Source organism: Salvelinus sp. IW2-2015, linkage group LG26, assembly GCF_002910315.2.
Source record: "Salvelinus sp. IW2-2015 linkage group LG26, ASM291031v2, whole genome shotgun sequence".
Classification (NCBI taxonomy): Eukaryota; Metazoa; Chordata; class Actinopteri; order Salmoniformes; family Salmonidae; genus Salvelinus; species Salvelinus sp. IW2-2015.
Window position 1 is genome coordinate 15,493,368 of NC_036866.1, and position 18,402 is coordinate 15,511,769.

General features: G+C 43.5%; 1 protein-coding gene across 7 annotated transcripts in view; it reads left to right on the forward strand.

Moving 5' to 3' along the window:
• LOC111952162 (A-kinase anchor protein 13) overlaps window positions 1-17,661 on the forward strand; it is a 149,405-nt gene extending 131,744 nt beyond the window's left edge. For 3 of the 7 annotated variants that reach the window (XM_023970698.3, XM_023970704.2, XM_023970705.2), the window contains 20 exons: window positions 851-918; window positions 1,074-1,137; window positions 4,404-4,569; window positions 4,823-4,935; window positions 5,202-5,348; window positions 7,795-8,048; window positions 8,171-8,296; window positions 8,715-8,832; window positions 8,956-9,207; window positions 9,426-9,502; window positions 10,317-10,498; window positions 10,714-10,796; window positions 10,907-11,107; window positions 11,763-11,927; window positions 12,023-12,093; window positions 12,638-12,682; window positions 12,934-12,984; window positions 13,168-13,632; window positions 13,966-14,305; window positions 14,878-17,661. In XM_023970698.3, the coding sequence (XP_023826466.1) occupies window positions 851-918; window positions 1,074-1,137; window positions 4,404-4,569; window positions 4,823-4,935; window positions 5,202-5,348; window positions 7,795-8,048; window positions 8,171-8,296; window positions 8,715-8,832; window positions 8,956-9,207; window positions 9,426-9,502; window positions 10,317-10,498; window positions 10,714-10,796; window positions 10,907-11,107; window positions 11,763-11,927; window positions 12,023-12,093; window positions 12,638-12,682; window positions 12,934-12,984; window positions 13,168-13,632; window positions 13,966-14,305; window positions 14,878-14,936 (3,047 nt within the window). In that variant the 3' untranslated portion in view covers window positions 14,937-17,661. The remainder of the gene's footprint in view (window positions 1-850; window positions 919-1,073; window positions 1,138-4,403; window positions 4,570-4,822; window positions 4,936-5,201; window positions 5,349-7,794; window positions 8,049-8,170; window positions 8,297-8,714; window positions 8,833-8,955; window positions 9,208-9,425; window positions 9,503-10,316; window positions 10,499-10,713; window positions 10,797-10,906; window positions 11,108-11,762; window positions 11,928-12,022; window positions 12,094-12,637; window positions 12,683-12,933; window positions 12,985-13,167; window positions 13,633-13,965; window positions 14,306-14,877) is intronic. The other 4 variants (XM_023970700.3, XM_023970701.2, XM_023970699.2 and 1 more) reach the window with 4 other exon arrangements.
• Window positions 17,662-18,402: the final 741 nt, after the last annotated feature.

Here is an 18,402-nt window from a genome sequence, read left to right on the forward strand (position 1 = left end):
AATAGCACAGTCCCCGCTCACTGTTTAAAACCTCCAGCTGGGAGAGAGCAATAGCACAGTCCCCGCTCACTGTTTAAAACCTCCAGCAGGGAGAGCCTGCTCATTGTTGTGTTTCTCCCCTCTTCCCATCTCTTTCCTCCCTGAAGTGTTGTTGTGTTGGTGTTGTTTGGATGGGCTTGACTGGAGGTGGAGTGGAACACTTTAAACTCTATGGTCTGTTCATACTCTACACTCAGCCTTGATTCCTCTGTTTTATGTTTTATGTTGTTAGGTCAACTGTTTATATGGCGCCTGCTCTRAGTTCCCCTCACCTTAACCTGGGTGTGTCTGCTAACTGTGTTCAGTAAACAAGACTTTGTAGTTGTTCAGAGGTCAGACATGGAGTGCTSGGAGACGTACTGTAAGACAATGTACCCTGTCTGAAAAGGGAAACTAGGCAGAAACATAGAAAATATGTTTTTCTTTACAGAACATCATACCATTTTGGGACTTTTTMTAATTATTTTATGCAGCCTAAAATCGGGTGTAATCTGGATGAAGACATTTTCTCAGTGTACAGATTAGAGTTTCCTCTTGCTGCCTGTTTGTGTCTATAGTTCAGGGTGGTTCAGGTGAGCATTGTTGATTTGGTATGAGTCACACCACCAAACTATCAGKTTTTTTACACTGTTGTGTGATCTTGTTGCATTGAAATTATATTATTTACACTAGTAGCAAGTAGCAACTTTGTCACCTGATGAAGGAGGAGAGTGAGATGGGTAGACCTGACTACTCTGCTTTTCCTGCAGTCTTTAACAGATGTTTCTACCAAATTTTTGTCCTAATGTTGTTTTTCTTCTGATGATTTCAGACTGCAATGCACAGGTCCATAAGGGCTGCAGAGAGCGTCTTCCTGTGTGTGTCCAGGTCAAAATGAAGGTAAGCTTGCCGTCAGCTGGCTACAAGGCTACTTCGTTCAAACACACAGGAACAGAATGCGTCTGTGCGGGATCAGTCTCTGTCTATTGTGAATGAATGGGTAACAGGCTTGTTAATGGCATTGATGTATTGTAATACCATACTGTATTTTTCAGCAGCAGAAGCAGCAAACGGTGCCAGATTCTGCGTCCATATCCGGAGTCATGTTGAGAAGTAAATGTAATATATTTATTTGTACAGTTCAGATGTACAGTTGAAGTTGGAAGTTTACATACACCTTAGCCAAGTACATTTAAACTCCATTTTTCACAATTCCTGACATTTAATCCTAGTAAGAATTTCCTGTCATAGATCAGTTAGGATCACCACTTTATTTTAAGAATGTGAAATGTCAGAATAATAGTAGAGAGAATGATTTATTTCAGATTTTATTTCTTTCATCACATTCCTAGTGGGTCAGAAGTTTACATACAGTGAGGGAAAAAAGTATTTGATCCCCTGCTGATTTTGTACGTTTGCCCACTGACAAAGAAATGATCAGTCTGTAATTTTAATGGTAGGTTTATTTGAACAGTGAGAGACAGAATATCAACAAAAAAATCCAGAAAAACGCATGTCAAAAATGTTATAAATTGATTTGCATTTTAATGAGGGAAATAAGTATTTGACCCCTCTGCCAACAAGGGTTTTGCCACCAAGTACTAAGTCATGTTTTGCAATCACAGAGGTCAGATGTTTCTTGTAGTTGGCCACCAGGTTGCACACATCTCAAGGAGGGATTTTGTCCCACTCCTCTTTGCAGATCTTCTTCAAAGTCATTAAGGTTTCGAGACTGACGTTTGGCAACTCAACCTTCAGCTCCCTCCACAGATTTTCTATGGGATTAAGGTCTGGAGACTGGCTAGGCCACTCCAGGACTTAATGTGCTTTTTCTTGAGCCACTCCTTTGTTGCCTTAGCCGTGTGTTTTGGGTCATTGTCATGCTGGAATACCCATCCACGACCCATTTTCAATACCCTGGCTGAGGAAGGAGGTTTTCACCAAGATTTGACGTACATGGCCCGTCCATCGTCCCTTTGATGCGGTGAAGTTGTTCCTGTCCCCTTAGCAGAAAAACACCCCCAAAGCATAATGTTTCCACCTCCATGTTTGACGGTGGGGATGGTTTCTTGGGGTCATAGGCAGCATTCCTCCTCCTCCAAACAACGGCAAGTTGAGTTGATGCCAAAGAGCTCCATTTTGGTCTCATCTGACCACAACACGTTCACCAGTTTGTCCTCTGAATCATTCAGATGTTCATGGCAAACTTCAGACGGGCATGTTATGTGCTTTCTTGAGCAGGGGGACCTTGCGGGCTCTGCAGGATTTCAGTCCTTCACGGCGTATGTTGTTACCAATTGTTTTCTTGGTGACTATGGTCCCAGCTGCCTTGAGATCATTGACAAGATCCTCCTGTGTAGTTCTGGGCTGATTCCTCACCATTCTCATGATCATTGCAACTCCACGAGGTGAGATCTTGCATGGAGCCCCAGGCCGAGGGAGATTGACAGTTCTTTTGTGTTCTTCCATTTGCGAAATAATCGCACCAACTGTTGTCACCTTCTCACCAAAGCTGCTTGGCAATGGTCTTGTAGCCCATTCCAGCCTGTGTAGATCTACAATCTTGTCCCTGACATCCTTGGAGAGCTCTTTGGTCTTGGCCATGGTGGAGAGTTTGGAATCTGATTGATTGATTGCTTCTGTGGACAGGTGTCTTTATACAGGTAAGAAACTGAGATTAGGAGCACTCCTTTAAGAGTGTGCTCCTAATCTCCGTCTTACCTGTATGAAAGCACCTGGGAGCCAGAAATCTTTCTGATTGAGAGGGGGTCAAAACTTATTTCCCTCATTAAAATGCAAATCAATTTATAACATTTTTGACATGCGTTTTTCTGGATATTTTTTGTTGTTATTCTGTCTCTCACTGTTCAAATAAACCTACCATTAAAATTATAGACTGATATTTCTTTGTCAGTGGGCAAACGTACAAAATCAGCAGGGGATCAATACTTTTTTTCCCACTGTACCCTCAATTAGTATTTGTTAGCATTGCCTTTAAATTGTTTAACTTGGGTCAAGCGTTTCGGGTAGCCTTCCAACAAGATTCCCACAATAAGTTGGGTGAATTTTGGCCCATTCCTCCTGACAGAGCTGGTGTAACTGAGTCAGGTTTGTAGGCCTCCTTGCTCGCACACACTTTTTCAGTTCTGCTTTTTCAGTTCTGCCCACAATTTTCTATAGGATTGAGGTCAGGGCTTTGTGATGGCCACTCCAATACCTTGACTTTGTTTCCTTAAGCCATTTTGCCACAACTTTGGAAGTTTGCTTGGGGTCATTGTCCATTTGGAAGACCCATTTGCGACCAAGCTTTAACTTCCTGACTGATGTCTTGAGATGTTCTTCAATATATCCACATAATTTTCCTGCCTCATGATGCCATCTATTTTGTGAAGTGCACCAGTCCCTCCTGCATTAAAGCACCCCCACAACATGATGTTGCCACCCCGTGCTTCACGGTTGGATGGTGTTCTTCGGTTGCAAGCATCCCACTTTTTCCTCCAAACATAACGATGGTCATTATGGCCAAACAGTTCTATTTTTGTTTCATCAGACCAGAGGACATTTCTCCAAAAAGTACGATCTTTGTCCCGTGTACAGTTGCAAACCGTAGTCTGGCTTTTTTTATGGCGGTTTTGGAGCAGTGGCTTCTTCCTTGCAGAGCGGCCTTTCAGTTATGTCGATATAGGACTCGTTTTACTGTGGATATAGATACTTTTGTAGACAGACCTTGTCTCCTTCCTGAGCGGTATGACGTCTGTGTGGTCCCATGGTGTTTAACTTGCGTACTATTGTTTGTTCAGATGAACGTGGTACCTTCAACATTTTGGAAATTGCTGTTTTTTTTCTTTTCTCATGATGTCAAGCAAAGAGGCACTGAGTTTGAAGGTAGGCCTTGAAATACATCCACAGGTACACCTCCAATTGACTCAAATGATTTCAATTAGCCTATCAGAAGCTTCTAAATCCATGACATAATTCTGGAATTTTCTAAGCTGTTTAAAGGCACAGTCAACATAGTGTATGTAAACTTCTGACCCACTGGAATTGTGATTATAAGTGAAATAATCTGTCTGTAAACAATTGTTGGGAAAATGTTTTGTGTCATGCACAAAGTAGATGTCCTAACCGACTTGCCAAAACTATAGTTTGTTAACAAGAAATGTGTGGAGTGGTTGAAAAACKAGTTTTAATGACTCCAACCTAGTGTATGTAAACTTCCGACTTCAACCTTATGTCTGTCTCAATCTATGCAATGTTAATATTTCCCCCCCAAAAAATGTTTTTATGTACAGTATATTTGTATTTATTTGACTTTGTGCATGTAGAATTCCTGATATCCTTATGAGTTCTACTACTCTACATGCTAACTGTATTTGTGTGATCAGCTACATCATCGACATCGTCTCGGGAGCGTCCGTGGTCTGCCATCTTGTCGCCTGATGACCAGGCCATGGTTACGGTGGCAGCGGTGGTGCCTCGCAGGAATCACAGCATCCTCCCCTTTAACAAAAGCAACCTGTCCAAGAGCATCTCCATCAGCAACATCGCAGGGTGAGACACAACGCCACTCAATCACCAACCAACTCACTATCGCCCCTTACATACTCGGGTTGTACAAATGATGTACATTTTCATGCTGACACACTCAACAACAATACTGTGTACTCACAAGTGTTGTGTCAAATGCATTGTGCATCAATTGTACAACCAGAGTGTATACACAACTTATGTTATCACTGTAACAGTCCCTCCTTCACTAACTCTGTTTCTCTCTTCCACCCTGTCTGTCTGTCTGTCCATGCAGGCCATTGATGGATGAGATGCCACTGAAGGGCCTGAAGTACCTGTCCCAGTCCACAGACTCACTGCACAAGACCTCCAAGGTCAATGAGTCCACTGAGTCTCTCACTGATGAAGGTAAGGTAGTGAGCTGGAGAGTTATCGCTGTGACAGAGCCTGTATTTGCTGTACTCTCTTTGTAGGGATCGGTTCAAAGGAGTGAGCAAATATGACATGTTCGGATTTCCTCTGTTTTCAGCTGTTGTTTTGCATGACTTTGTATTGGTTCCCTTTACAGCATATGTGAGTGTAGGAGAGCACGTGTATGCTTACAGTACATACAGTATAGCCACTCCTGCCGTCCWTACTAACTGTTCCTGTGTGTGTTATGTGTGTTGTCCTAGGGACTGAGATGATGGACAGCCAGCTGATGGGAGAGTTTGAGGCAGAGTCTAAGGATCTTGAGGCAGACTCCTGGACCTTCACTGTGGACAAGAAGTATGTGAAGGGGCTCAAGAAGGAGGTGGTCAAGAGACAGGACGTCATCTATGGTAGGAGGGCAACTCTCCCAATCCCACTCATTCCTTCATATGTTCCCATCCTTTGTTTCAGTCAAACAATTTATTTGAGAAGTTACAACATTCTTTTTACACTACATTACACTTCTACCCTACCCAGGCCCTATTGCTTCTGCTAAATTTAAGACCCGGCCCTGACCGAAGCCTGAAATCAAGCCTGCTTGGGCTGCTCTGCACATGGCGACTCTGTTTTTGAGTATCCATAGCAACGGCTCTGCTTGGGCTGCTCTGCTCAATGAAGAGACATGAGTAGCTGTTAGCTACTTTTTCGTCACTCAACTCTGACAAAACTCAAGGAACATTATTATTTTCTGTGAAATAATCTCTCTTGTCTTATATTTGACGAGGTTGAAGCACTTCCGACGCCATGTTATGATCTTAATMATATATGACTGTACTGCGCAGCACAGCACGMGTAAATGTTCAGCTTCTAATTGTTAGTGATCAATTTAGTCCTGATGTATAATGTCGGGGCGWTGGACTCGGGTCGGTTAGCAGAGCTCAACCCCCACCCCAATCAAAGTTGCCCATCCCTGAAATACATGGAGTACACAGTGCAATGAAGTGCTTACTTGCATGTTCACATATAAACTTRCATATAGAATCCCTATTAATTTAATAGGATATAGGATATCTGTGGGACTAATAGTAAAGATTTGTCCTTTTTACTTTTAAAATGTATTACCTTTTAATGTGGCATAAACACAACCAGTCATCATGTTCTCATCTGATTGTCAAACAATCACTTCAATAGGTTCCTGTAAGCCTGTCTACTCTAAAATCATTCCTACATCCATACACTGCACTGTGCACCCGCCATTTGATGAGTGGAAAGAGACATCTGTTAAGGCGCCCGCATACTAGGTCCACTTTGCTCCTAGCAGAACTCAGCTAGGCGAAGCGAACGTCTGTGCCTCGCATACTCCCTTAAAAGACCTTTGCTTGAAAAATGAGAAAAAAGCGGCAACATTACTGTTTGTGCCTCTTGAGATGCCGTAGCAACAACAAATAAATACATATTTATTAATCAAGAAATCTGTAATAAATGTTGATGTTCTTGCCGAGGAGGTCTTAATCGCTTACATCAAACTAAGATGTTCGGTGCATTATTTCTCGTGAAAAAATCTGCATGAAAACTAGTCGTCTCTTGTTGAATGACAACAAACACTTAATTGAAGAATCCCGTTCATAGTTCCCACTCCTACTAAGAGTATTATTGTTGAACAATCACCAACGAAGGGGCGTAGACTTCGTCTACCGGACTTCGTCTACCGGACTTCGACTTTCAAGAAAAAAAATGATGTTCGAACAGCCGAGAACCCTGCTGAACACCAACACCAACAAAAACCCAGTGGTGGAAAAAGTACCCAATTTACATTATTGAATAAAAGTAATGATACCTTAAAAGAAAATGACTCAAGTAAAAGTGAAAGTCACCCAGTAAAATACTACTTGTATAAAAATATTTGGTTTTAAATGTACCTATGTATCAAAAGTAAAAGTATAAATCACAAAAAATKACTTATATTAAGCAAACCAGACGATACGATTTTCTTCTCTTTTTTTTTTACGGATAGCCAGAGGCACAGTTCAACACTCAGACATAATTTACGAACAAGCATTTGCGTTTAGTGAGTCTGCCAGATCAGAGGCAGTAGGGATGACCAGGGATGTTCTCTTGATATGTGTGTGCATTAGATAATTTTCCTGTCCTGCTAAGCATTGAAAATGTAACAAGTACTTTTGGGTGTCAGGGAAAATGTAAGGAGTAAAAAGTACATTATTTTCTTTCGGAATGTAGTGGAGTAAAAGTAAAAGTTGTCAAAAATATTACTAGTAAAGTACAGGTACCCCAAAAAACTACTTAAGTAGTACGTTCAAGTATTTTTACTTAGGTACTTTACACCACTGCAAAAATGACACAAAATGTTTTCATAATGTATGCGCTGTTTGGACTGGGAAGCATGCGACAGGCTTTACAAAACACTCCAACATGTAATGAATGACATTCAGTGATGGTCATTCATTAGACTTAACCTGAATGGATGGGTCCACTGCTGTCCGCGTGCATCTCCATCTTGGCCACTCACCTCTACCTTCGCAAAATGCCACCATTGTCGTCGAACCACACCGCATTTCGAACCACACGTTCTTTTCATGCGACTGACATGTGGTAATGATAAATAAAAGTGTAATAGCTGACAGTTTATTTGCATCTTTGTTTAATTATTGTGATAGGGTCATGTAACCGGTACGGCGTATCCCCACTAGTTATTTTGACGGTACTCTGTACCGGAACGTACCAGCTTACTTTCACCCTGGGGTTAAACACAATGTGAGGGTGTTGTTAATTGGGATTTTGCACTATAACCCACTCTCTACTTCTCTCTCCTACCCTTCCCTTCCTGTCTCTCTGCAGAGCTGGTCCAGACAGAGATGCACCACGTACGGACGCTGAGGATCATGTCTGAGGTGTACAGTAAGGGCCTGCAGAAGGAGTTGCAGCTGGAGGCCCTGACGGTGGAGCGGGTGTTCCCCATGCTGGATGAACTCCTGGACCTACACACAGACTTCTTCACACACCTCCTGGAGCGCAAGAGGGAGTCTTCAATCGAAGGTCGGGATGACGGGAGCTTCCTCATCCACAAGATAGGAGACGTCCTTGTCTCACAGGTTAGCAGGTGGAGACTGTTTGTCGGCATGAGGGGTTTAGYGATCGTTGTGCAGATGTTGTGCAAATGTTGACTAGTAGACTAACCTGTAAGTTAATCTTAGATGGGTTGTCTGGTCTTCAGTTCTCAGGGCCCAATGCGGACCGCATGAAGAAAGTCTACGGGAAATTCTGCAGTCGCCACAACGAGGCAGTTAACTTTTATAAGGAGCTTCACACCAAAGACAAACGCTTCCAAGCCTTCATTAAGGTAACTAACTGCTCTTTGTTGTACATGGWTATACCCTCTACAACCACTGTGATTATTAGTATTTGACCCTGCTGGTCATCTATAAAAATGTGAACACCATGTTCTGTTATAATCTCCACCCGGCACAGCCAAAAGAGGACTGGCCACCCCTCATAGCCTGGTTCATCTCTAGGTTTCTTCTGCTTGCTGTTTGCTTGCTTGCTGTTTGGGGTTTTAGGCTGGGTTTCTGTACAGCACTTTGTGACATCAGCTGATGTAAGAAGGGCTTTATAAATACATTTGATTGATTATAAGCAGTATGAAAAACATTACTTTTTCCACCAGGTGGTGCCACTACAMTGTTGTAATTTTATTGCATAAACCTACAGTTGTTTGAAACAGAATATTGATATCTGAATTGGATCGGTCTGTTTTTCAGAAAAAGATGAGCAGCACAATCGTCCGAAGACTAGGCATTCCAGAGTGTATCTTATTAGTGACACAGCGAATAACCAAATACCCCGTGCTACTACAGAGGATACTGCATCACACCAAAGGTGAGGCCTGGTGTTCTCTATTCCTTGAATGGCACTCGTACACTTACTTTGTGAGAAAGAGTGGTGATGTCTCTCCCTCTGTGTGTGCTGAAGTGACATGCAGGTCTTCTTTCCCTGATGCAGAGAATGAGGAAGACCATGACGATATAACCCAGGCTCTGAGGCTGGTGAAGGAGATTCTAAATGCAGTGGACAACAAGGTGAACGAACACGACAAGAAGAAACGGTTGAAAGAAGTGTACAGTCGTACGGACAGCAAGTCCATTCAGAGGATGAAGAGTGGCCAGATGTTTGCACGGGAAGACCTGGTGAGAGGCAGGAGGCTGCTGCATGATGGACCACTGCAGCTCAAGAACTCTGCAGGCAGACTAAAGGGTACGGGATCAGCCTTGTTTATCTCTGTCTCATTCGCCTTCTCTGTCTCTCGCTAGGTTTCTCTTTCTTTCTCATTCCCTCTCTCCCTCTCCTTCAATTTTTTTTTTCAATCTTTCTGTCCTCAATTTCTCTCACTCTCTCCCATTCTCCCTCCCCCTCCCTCTTCTCCACCCTCCCTCCGTCCTCCACTGATCCTGAACCTTTGTTATTTTCCTCAGATGTCCAGGCCATGCTGCTGTCCGACGTGTTTGTGTTCCTCCAGGAGAAAGACCAGAAATATGTCTTTGCCTCACTGGTATGTTATTTTTGTTTTTCCCAGCTCAATGTTTCATATGTACCACACCTTGTAGAGAGCTGTGCCCACTTCATGTTAGTTTACACCAAGTTTAGCTTTCTGTGCTGTTATAACACCAGTCCTTCAAGGTTTATCCAGCTCTATTAATATTGTGCCTCGCAAGGCCGTTGCATTCTAGATGTACATTTTAATGAAGCAGTATATTGGCTTGGTTACACTCTTTGTAGAATCTTATCTTGCAGTTTTTTACCATTCACTTACGTTTGGAGTTTTCATTCAGCTCCCCTTTCCTTGGGCTTTACATTGAATTTCCCTATAGTAGCTTCCATAGAAACCTCCCACTGGTCTATAAATCCTTCAATAAAAACCTGGTCTATACATCCTTCAATAGAAACCTGGTCTATACATCCTTCAATAGAAACCTTGTCTATACATCCTTCAATAGAAACCTGGTCTATACACCCTTCAATAGAAACCTGGTCTATACACCCTTCAATAGAAACCTTGTCTATACACCCTTCAATAAAACCTGGTCTATACACCCTTCAATAGAACCTGGTCTATACACCCTTCCATAGAAACCTGTCTATACACCCTTCAATAGAAACCTGTCTATACACCCTTCAATAGAAACCTGTCTATACACCCTTCAATAGAAACCTGGTCTATACACACTTCAATAGAAACCTGGTCTATACACACTTCAATAGAAACCTGGTCTATACACACTTCAATAGAAACCTGGTCAATACATCCTTTCACCTCCATTCTCCCCTCTTTCTTTCCCCTCCATCCACGCTCTCCCGTCCCTCAGGACCAGCGGTCCACGGTGATCTCCCTGCAGAAGCTGATTGTGCGTGAGGTGGCTAATGAGGAGAGGGGTCTGTTCCTGATCACAGCGGGGATAGAGAAGCCAGAGATGGTGGAGGTGCTGGCCAGCACCAAGGAGGAACGCAACACCTGGATGCAGCTCATACAGGACGCCATGCACTCCATGTGAGTCAGTTAGACAGGAACACACATAGAAATATAATGACTAGAATGGGGAAAACCAATCAGACCACAGCAATTTGATTATAACAAAAAATATCTGTAATTCTATACAAATTGTGTACCCACAGATACACAAATATATACATAGAACATGTTTGTTTTATACTACACATGCAGTGTAAATGGTTTGATTGATGGAGGATTGTGTGTGTTAACAGAGAGAAGGATGATGATGAGGGAATCCCCAGTGAGACCGAGGAAGACAAGAGACTGCTAGAGACCAAAGCACGGGAGATTAGAGGTAAAACCTGTTCTGTTTTTTCATCAAATACTGTATAACCTGATGGATATCCTCTGTCAGTGTTGTGTATGACAGGTATTAACCACAGTGTGTGTCTCTGTTCCTCTCAGAGCTGCTGAGGAAGAAGGATGAGCAGATCATGAGTCTATTGGAGGAGAAGGTGAAGGTGTTCAGGGAAATGTGTGAGGGTGGCAGCAGACCAGCAGAGGAGACCAGACCAACCCAGTCTATCAGGACCAGAATGCTGTTTAGAGCCACCCCAGATGACATCACCAAGGGAGAGCCCATCATGAAGGATGCCCTGAGGGAAGGTGAGTCAGAGTGGACGGTCCTCGGGCAGAGACCACACACAACACAGATGACCCTTTATTCATTCAGTGCTCACCTATTGAATTACCTCGACACATGGCCAACCAGTGATTTGCCCCTAAAGACACACAGGACCAATCAGAAACAATCAGGAAATTACCCGAAAATACCCCTAATATAATATAATGCCGGTAGCAGCTGAAAGACCAAGGCAGAGAGATTACAGAATACTGCCGAAAACTCATTATTGGCTAAAGCCAGAGTGATATATGGTTACTTGTCATAGTTATTTATATCAGCGTTTTCTCTCTGTAGACAGTGATGGAATTAATGCATAAGCATACAAATGGACTGCTTTAAYGCTGCAGGTTGAGTAATGAGCCAGATATTGATATTTTTTCTCCTGGTTCCCTTAGAAACCCAGTTTATGGAGGTCTGTCCGGGTTTCTTCAACTACCTAGAGTAGTGTGTGTAGTCGTTACTGAAATCATACAGTATGGTGTGTGTACATGTAGCCATAAAAGGGTCACAAGACCTGGCAAATAGTAATAAAAAACAACACACAACTGTGAATGATTTTATGTCACGTTACTGCAAGAATGCAGCACGAGAGTGCAGGACCTATCCTTATGTGTGTAATTTGTGTGTGTGTTTCAGTGGAGACTCTCCATGTGCTGGTGAATGGAAGTCTGGGCGGGGCCGTGGGGCAGCAGGTGTCCAGTACCCAGGATGCATCAGGGGGCAGTGTGGGGCCGGTGTGTCTGCCTCGCCGCGCTGAGACCTTCGGAGGCTTCGACAGCCACCAGATGAACATCTCCAAGAGTAAGGACACATCACCCACTCCTACTCCTCTCCCTATGTACCCTGACTGTCATACTGTAGCTGAGCTGTGGGATAAAGGTCTCTTTTTATTCTAGACGGAGAGAAAGAAGAGGGGGATGACTCATTAGACCTTCGGAGGACTGAGTCAGACGGCGTGTTAAAGAAGGTAATTACAGTAACTGTACATCTCAGAGGTGTATGTGTGTGAGTCACAGCAAAGGAATGAAAGGAACAGAGAAATGCTTGTAGACCAGCTTAGACACACACACACACACACACACACACACACACACACACACACACACTTTGTTCATTAACTCCTGACTATTCTTTAACTATTATTTCCTAACCAATGCCATCAGGAAGGATTTAATCTTGCCTGTGACTCAGTAGGCCTGGTCCAGTCCCCCATCACCACCACTGACATTAACAGACAGACATTATCCCAGCCCGAGGCCCTGGGCTGGCTGAGCTGAGCTGGTCCATATTAATAAGGCTCCATTAGGCTAGGTGATGCCCCCGGGCTGGGCTGAAATGTGTGGGAGCAGTGCTGTGCTTTTAATGCCTACAATCTCCTCTGCTCAGGCCTCCCCGGCAGGCAGGTGGGCTCAATCTCTTCCTTTGAGGGGGTGATTAACATGACCCCTCGCTTCAGCAGCTCTGTTAATATCTCAGTAACTAACTGCAGCTGTGYTTGTCTTCTTCCACAGGGGGGCAACAACAACCTACTGCTGCTGCTCAAGAGGAACAGTGAGGTAGGTCTGGCTCCAACGCTATGTTACACTACCAGCATACTGTACATCCTTGGCTGACTGACTGGCTGGCTGACTGACTGGCTGACTGGCTGCGTGAGCGAGGCATCACTACCTGTTCCCACAGACAGGCCTCTAGTTGCTGCTGTACTGTTATGTTATTTCATAGGAAGTATATTATTGTGTGTATGTTCCTACTGTGTAACCATACACAGGTACATGTTTATGATCTCTCTTCTTGTCTTATAATGTAGCAGGTCCTCCAGAGTGTCACACACCTCCATGACCTCCTCAGCACACTGCAGGTATATCCACTTCTCCTCTCTTTCATACAATGTTCTCCTCGCTTCTTCCCGTTTCCTCTCCTCTTATGTTAGATAAATCACGCAGAGCTGTTAAAAAGCACACTGACATACAAAAACTGTCCATTAGTATGGATGTCAATACAACTTAATGTGTTTATAACCGTTGTTACTGTCCTCCTGCAGGCAGTGGTGGTGCAGCAGGACACCTTCATCGAGGACCAGCGTCATGCTCTGGCTGAGCGGCCAGCCTCACGCCACTCCTCCACCTCCTCCCTGTCCTCCTCCTCCTCACGGCCCAACTCCCTGATTGAGCAGGAGAAACAGCGCAGCCTGGAGAAGCAGAGGCAGGAGGTGGCCAACCTGCAGCGCCAGCAGGTGGCCCACGCTGATGAGAGGAGGAGGAGGGAGAGGGAGTGGGAGGTGAGGGAGTCGGGGCTGGGCGACAGGGAGGTGCAGGTGAAGGAGCAGGAGGAGGAGACAGTAAAGAGGCGTAGGCAGATGGAGGAGGAGAGGAAGGAGCTGCTAAGGAGGAAGGAGGAGTACCAGAGGGATCTGGAGAGGCTGAGGGACGCCCAGAGGAAGCTGGACAGAGACAAGGAGACGCTGCAGCGGGAGGCTGAGATGGTGGAGCAGATGAAGAAAGCCGAGGTGAGCTGGATCGGTCGACACGGTTCTCAAAGAGGGATACTGCTCACTGGTCTCTGTCTGTTACCTTACATTACAGAAATCAAATAACTATTATGTAACAAAATGTAACCACAATGGACTGACTACACATGTAGCTATGTAATGAAGGCCTTTAAATAACCCTTTACCTACCGCTTACCATAACCACCTGGGCTCAAGCCTGAGCTTCTAATCCTAAAACAGCTCAACCTTGACTCCTAGACATAATCTCTTCCTTCAAGTCAGATTCCATCATTAAGTTGCTGTGAAGCTTAACTGCCTACTTGTTGTTGTATGGTTTGGTTTGATCTGTAGGTAGAGCAGGCACACAGGACCCAGCGGACGCCCTCCACCACCTCAGAGGAGTCCATGAAGTTTCAGAGCTCCACCTCTCTGGATAAAGAGCCTGGAGGAGGGGAGGCAGAGCTGTCCTCCTCCCCCACCACCAAAGAACCCTTCCTCAGGATGGGCTCCAAGAGGAAAGGGAAGAACCTGAACCCCTTCTCCTCCTCGTCCTCTTCCTCCAACGCCAGCTCCAAGGCCCAGAGCAGCACAGAGGGCCAGAACCAAATCCCTAACCGCCTGATGCAGATGGCCAAGACCAAGGACAAGGAGAAGAAGAAGAAGAAAGGGAAGGGGCAGCAATCACAGCCAGGTACCAGTAGCACCAGCCAGGTACCAGTAGCACCAGCCAGGTACCAGTAGCACCAGCCAGGTACCAGTAGCACCACATATCTTTGTAAGGAAAAGAGAGCCATGGGAAAAGTTGAGTTACCTGTGCTAGGCGCTATACACTGAGTGTACAAAACATTAAGAACACCTGCTCTTTTAATGATAGACTGACCAGGTGAAAACTATGATCCTTTATTGATGTCACTTGTTAAATCCACTTCAATCAGTGTAGATGAAGGGGAGGAGACAGGTAAAAAAAATATTTTTAAGCCTTGAGACAATTTTCACACTCAACAGTTTCCTGTGTGTATCAAGAATGGTCCACCACCCAAAGGACATCCAGCCAACTTGACACAACTATAGAAAGCATTGGAGTCAACATGGGCCAGCATCCCTGTGGAACGCTTTCTACACCTTGTGGAATCCATGCCCCGACAAATTGAGGCTGTTCTGATGGCGAAAGGGGGGAGAGGTTCCTTATGTTTGGTATACCCGGTGTATAAGGGATGTTGTTACAGTCTAACTAAAGTATATGTCTGTCTTTCTTCTCCACAGATCCTGAAAACACTGGGGGCACAGAGCCTCAGGGCGACGGAAAGATCTTCTTCTGCTGATCCCTCTGTCATCCACTATCCCACAATGCCCCACACTCACTGCATCAACTGACTGCCAGACCATGTAGTAGTGTGGCCAGATAGACATGCACCCCATTGACATACTGTACCCTACCCACTGACCTGGACCTGGAGGGGTCGGCCATGGCCAAGGACAGGATGTACAGCTTGAGCACTTCCTGTGAACTTATTACGGAACCATGCAGACACTTCCCGCTTAGTTGCCACTGAATTGTCAAGGTGTAACTTTTGGATGAAGATAATTCGGGTTTGATTCTGTGGTGAAGCTGCAAGTCTGCTGTGGCATGGATTGGATTGGTATGCATGGGTTGGTTACTTTGGTGTTTGATAGTGTTCAGAAATGATTTGGACAGTTTCAGGAATTTTACCATGGCTAGAAGAAGATTTAGCATTCATGAAGTATACAGTAGCTAACATTCGTTTTCTATGTGAAGGGAAGGTTTAACAGAGCAGGTGTCGTAGGGGAGTGACTGGTAGAATGTTCTGCATTTCACAAATTCAAGTATACCCTAATAGCCAATATGACAAAAGAGAGCATACAGTACACCCTATTCAACAATTCCAGTTGAGTGAGTAAAGCTTATGTAATAGTGTTTATTGACATACTTCTAAAGGTATTGCTTAACACTGGGCCCCATAATGCTTCGTTCCCGCCTGTAAGGAACTACAGCCTCATTTCTCCCATCAGCACTACATCAGTTGTAAAGAAAGGCAACTCAAGGCTAGAGAAGACATGACTAACCACAGAGTCCGAGTTGTGAGAAGAGGATGAATGAGTCTGGGAGAAACGGAAAACAAGACAAGCCAAAGAAAGAGAAAGAATAGCTTGTAATGGAGGAGAGAAAAGAGAAAAGAGAGAGAGAGAGATGAGTGACGAAGCGAAACTCAAAGACATAGTGGCTGACTTGCTTTTGTTGCTGTTGTCCACTTTGCAATTGAATATAATGATGATAAACTGTTAGACGCTACGGTTCCAGCTGACTGAATGGGTAGAAGAAACATTTGCGGTACTTGTTTCTATTCCTCCACTGCACACTTGAGTTTGAATTTGTGAACCCTTTTATTTGTCAATCACTGTAATGCAATACTGGCACAGGGTTTGAAGTTGATGATAATATTCACTCTGTTACAAGTGGCAAGACTTCCTGCTTTACAATGAGTGACAATCATTCAATATACACAGACTAAATCGAAATCCAGACTGATTAAGGGATATCTATCTCACAAGAATGGATTTACAGAAACAAAAATTCTGATTACATTTTTTGGGTAATATTTTAATGCTGATATTGGAATAGATTAATCTAGCCCTGACCAACCATTCCCATTGGAATTACACTGATACTGTATATCTGCCTGCAGGACAGGCTGTTCGTCTATTAGTAAAACCAAACCAAACCTTTCCTCTGTACAAAACCCCATATTTCCCTATTGTCCCTGCAGTCTGCTCTAGTATTGGTAGCCTGTGGTACCATAAGCTCTCTTGTGCCTCTCAAATAGTCCAGAATAATTAATGTCCCTGTATTTTCTTCATTTATATTTTTCCGTCCATGCTCCAGTCTTGGGTTTTGATCCATATAACCAGGGGTGCATTATGCGTAATATTTCAGTTTTGTCGTTTCTCTTTACTGCTGATGAGCAGAATTTAAAATGAAAGCACAGCAAAGTCCTCTTCTGACTCTGTAAAACTGAAATATGGTGCTAATCATCAGTCACATAGGCTGTGTTTACACCCAATTCTGATCTTTTTATCACTAATAGGTCTTTTGACTAATCAGATCAGCTCCAAAAAATATATATGGTCTGATGGGTAAAAATACAAATTAGTCGGAAAAAATATCAGAATTAGGTTGCCTGTGTAAATGCAGCCTAACTATTCTGCTTCTTCTTGTCTGTGTTGGTTTATCTTGTTTTGACCATCAGATGGCGCTGTGGCAATCTTCATAATTCACCACCACTATCTACTCTGTGGGATTTGTCATCTTGATATTTCACAACAATTCCCCCTGGTCATATATATGCAAAGTGAATCACCACGTTAACATGGTGTTTTATGGCCTTGTTTAGTGATTTTACAAAAGTGAAAGCATAGGGAGGGATCATTGGCATTTTGATTGATTGGTTCATTCACACTTACTGACTTGCCTTAATAGACATATTCCGCTTTTGACAGGTGTGAACGTTCTTAGACCCTACCCTTTATCACTTGATATTCTTCTGGGAATATCTGCTACTCATCCCTTCAACAACTGTCATGGCCGTCTACAGTATAGATGTTGAGCAGTGCTACAGTTGCTCTGAAATGTTGTACATGATGCATTGTGGCAAATGCAGAGATAGGGGAGACCATTATGATCAAATTGAAATGCACTAGAATATTAGCCAGCATCTGTGATGAGTTGGAGTGGGTTTTACAGTTATACTGTATATCTGTGCTTTTAAAGTAATTTGTTGTTTGTACTAAAAAGGTACAATTTGTATTTCTTGCGGAATTTCATGTAAAAAGAAAAAAAAGGGCAAAGCAACCATTATGTAAATATGTGTCATGTACAAATTTAACTTTTAAAGTATTGTTTGTGGATTTTTGGATCGATTTAAGCTTTTTATAATGAGGCTTTATTTATCAGTGTCCTCCCTGTTTTGGAGGTATAAAATGTAAATTCATTTTTCTCTTAATAAATAACTATTATTGTTTGTCAACTGAGATTTGTGTCTGTGTCTATATTCTCCCTTTGTCTTTGTGTTAATTGTTTGTTCTATAATGGAATGTCTTTGGTGTGTCTCTTGGCCAGTCAAGCAGGACAACTCTGCACGGATCATGTTTCACAGTTTTTGGGTGAATGTAGGCCTTAATTGACTGGCTGATGCCAGCTGCACAGAGGGTATGTTTGATTTGACCACCCGTTACTCTCTTTCTCTCTCTCTGTCTCTATGATCCTGTGCTGTCTAGTTTGACGAGGTACCTCGCAAAACTGCCATTCCTCTGCAGGGGACGTTGTCTTTCTTTACGCTTGTGTGTTCCACTCCATGGACAAGATGGAAATGTACTTGTCTTTTTCGCTCTAGCATGCTTTTTCATCCACCTCACTGACAGCTCTTTAGGCTGAGAGTGGCTTCAGGAGGAATTCTGTGGTAGAGGGTATGACGGAGTCCACTTCTGGATGTGACTAGCCCTGCCTTTGTCAGTGACAATAAGTGACCCTGCCCAGCTGGCCTACACCGTACTGCACTGCGTCGAGGAGAAACACAGGACTTCAAGGTACGAGGATGGGAAGATAAACTGTTTTCTAATCAGATCCAGTCAATCTCATCCTGATTAAAGAATGTACACATTTTTTCTCTGGTTGATAATACACAAAACAGCTAAACTAAATAATGTTTTCCTTTCTATTATTTTGTCCAAGATGATTATCCATATTTGACTTTGAAAGTTTTTTTGGATACG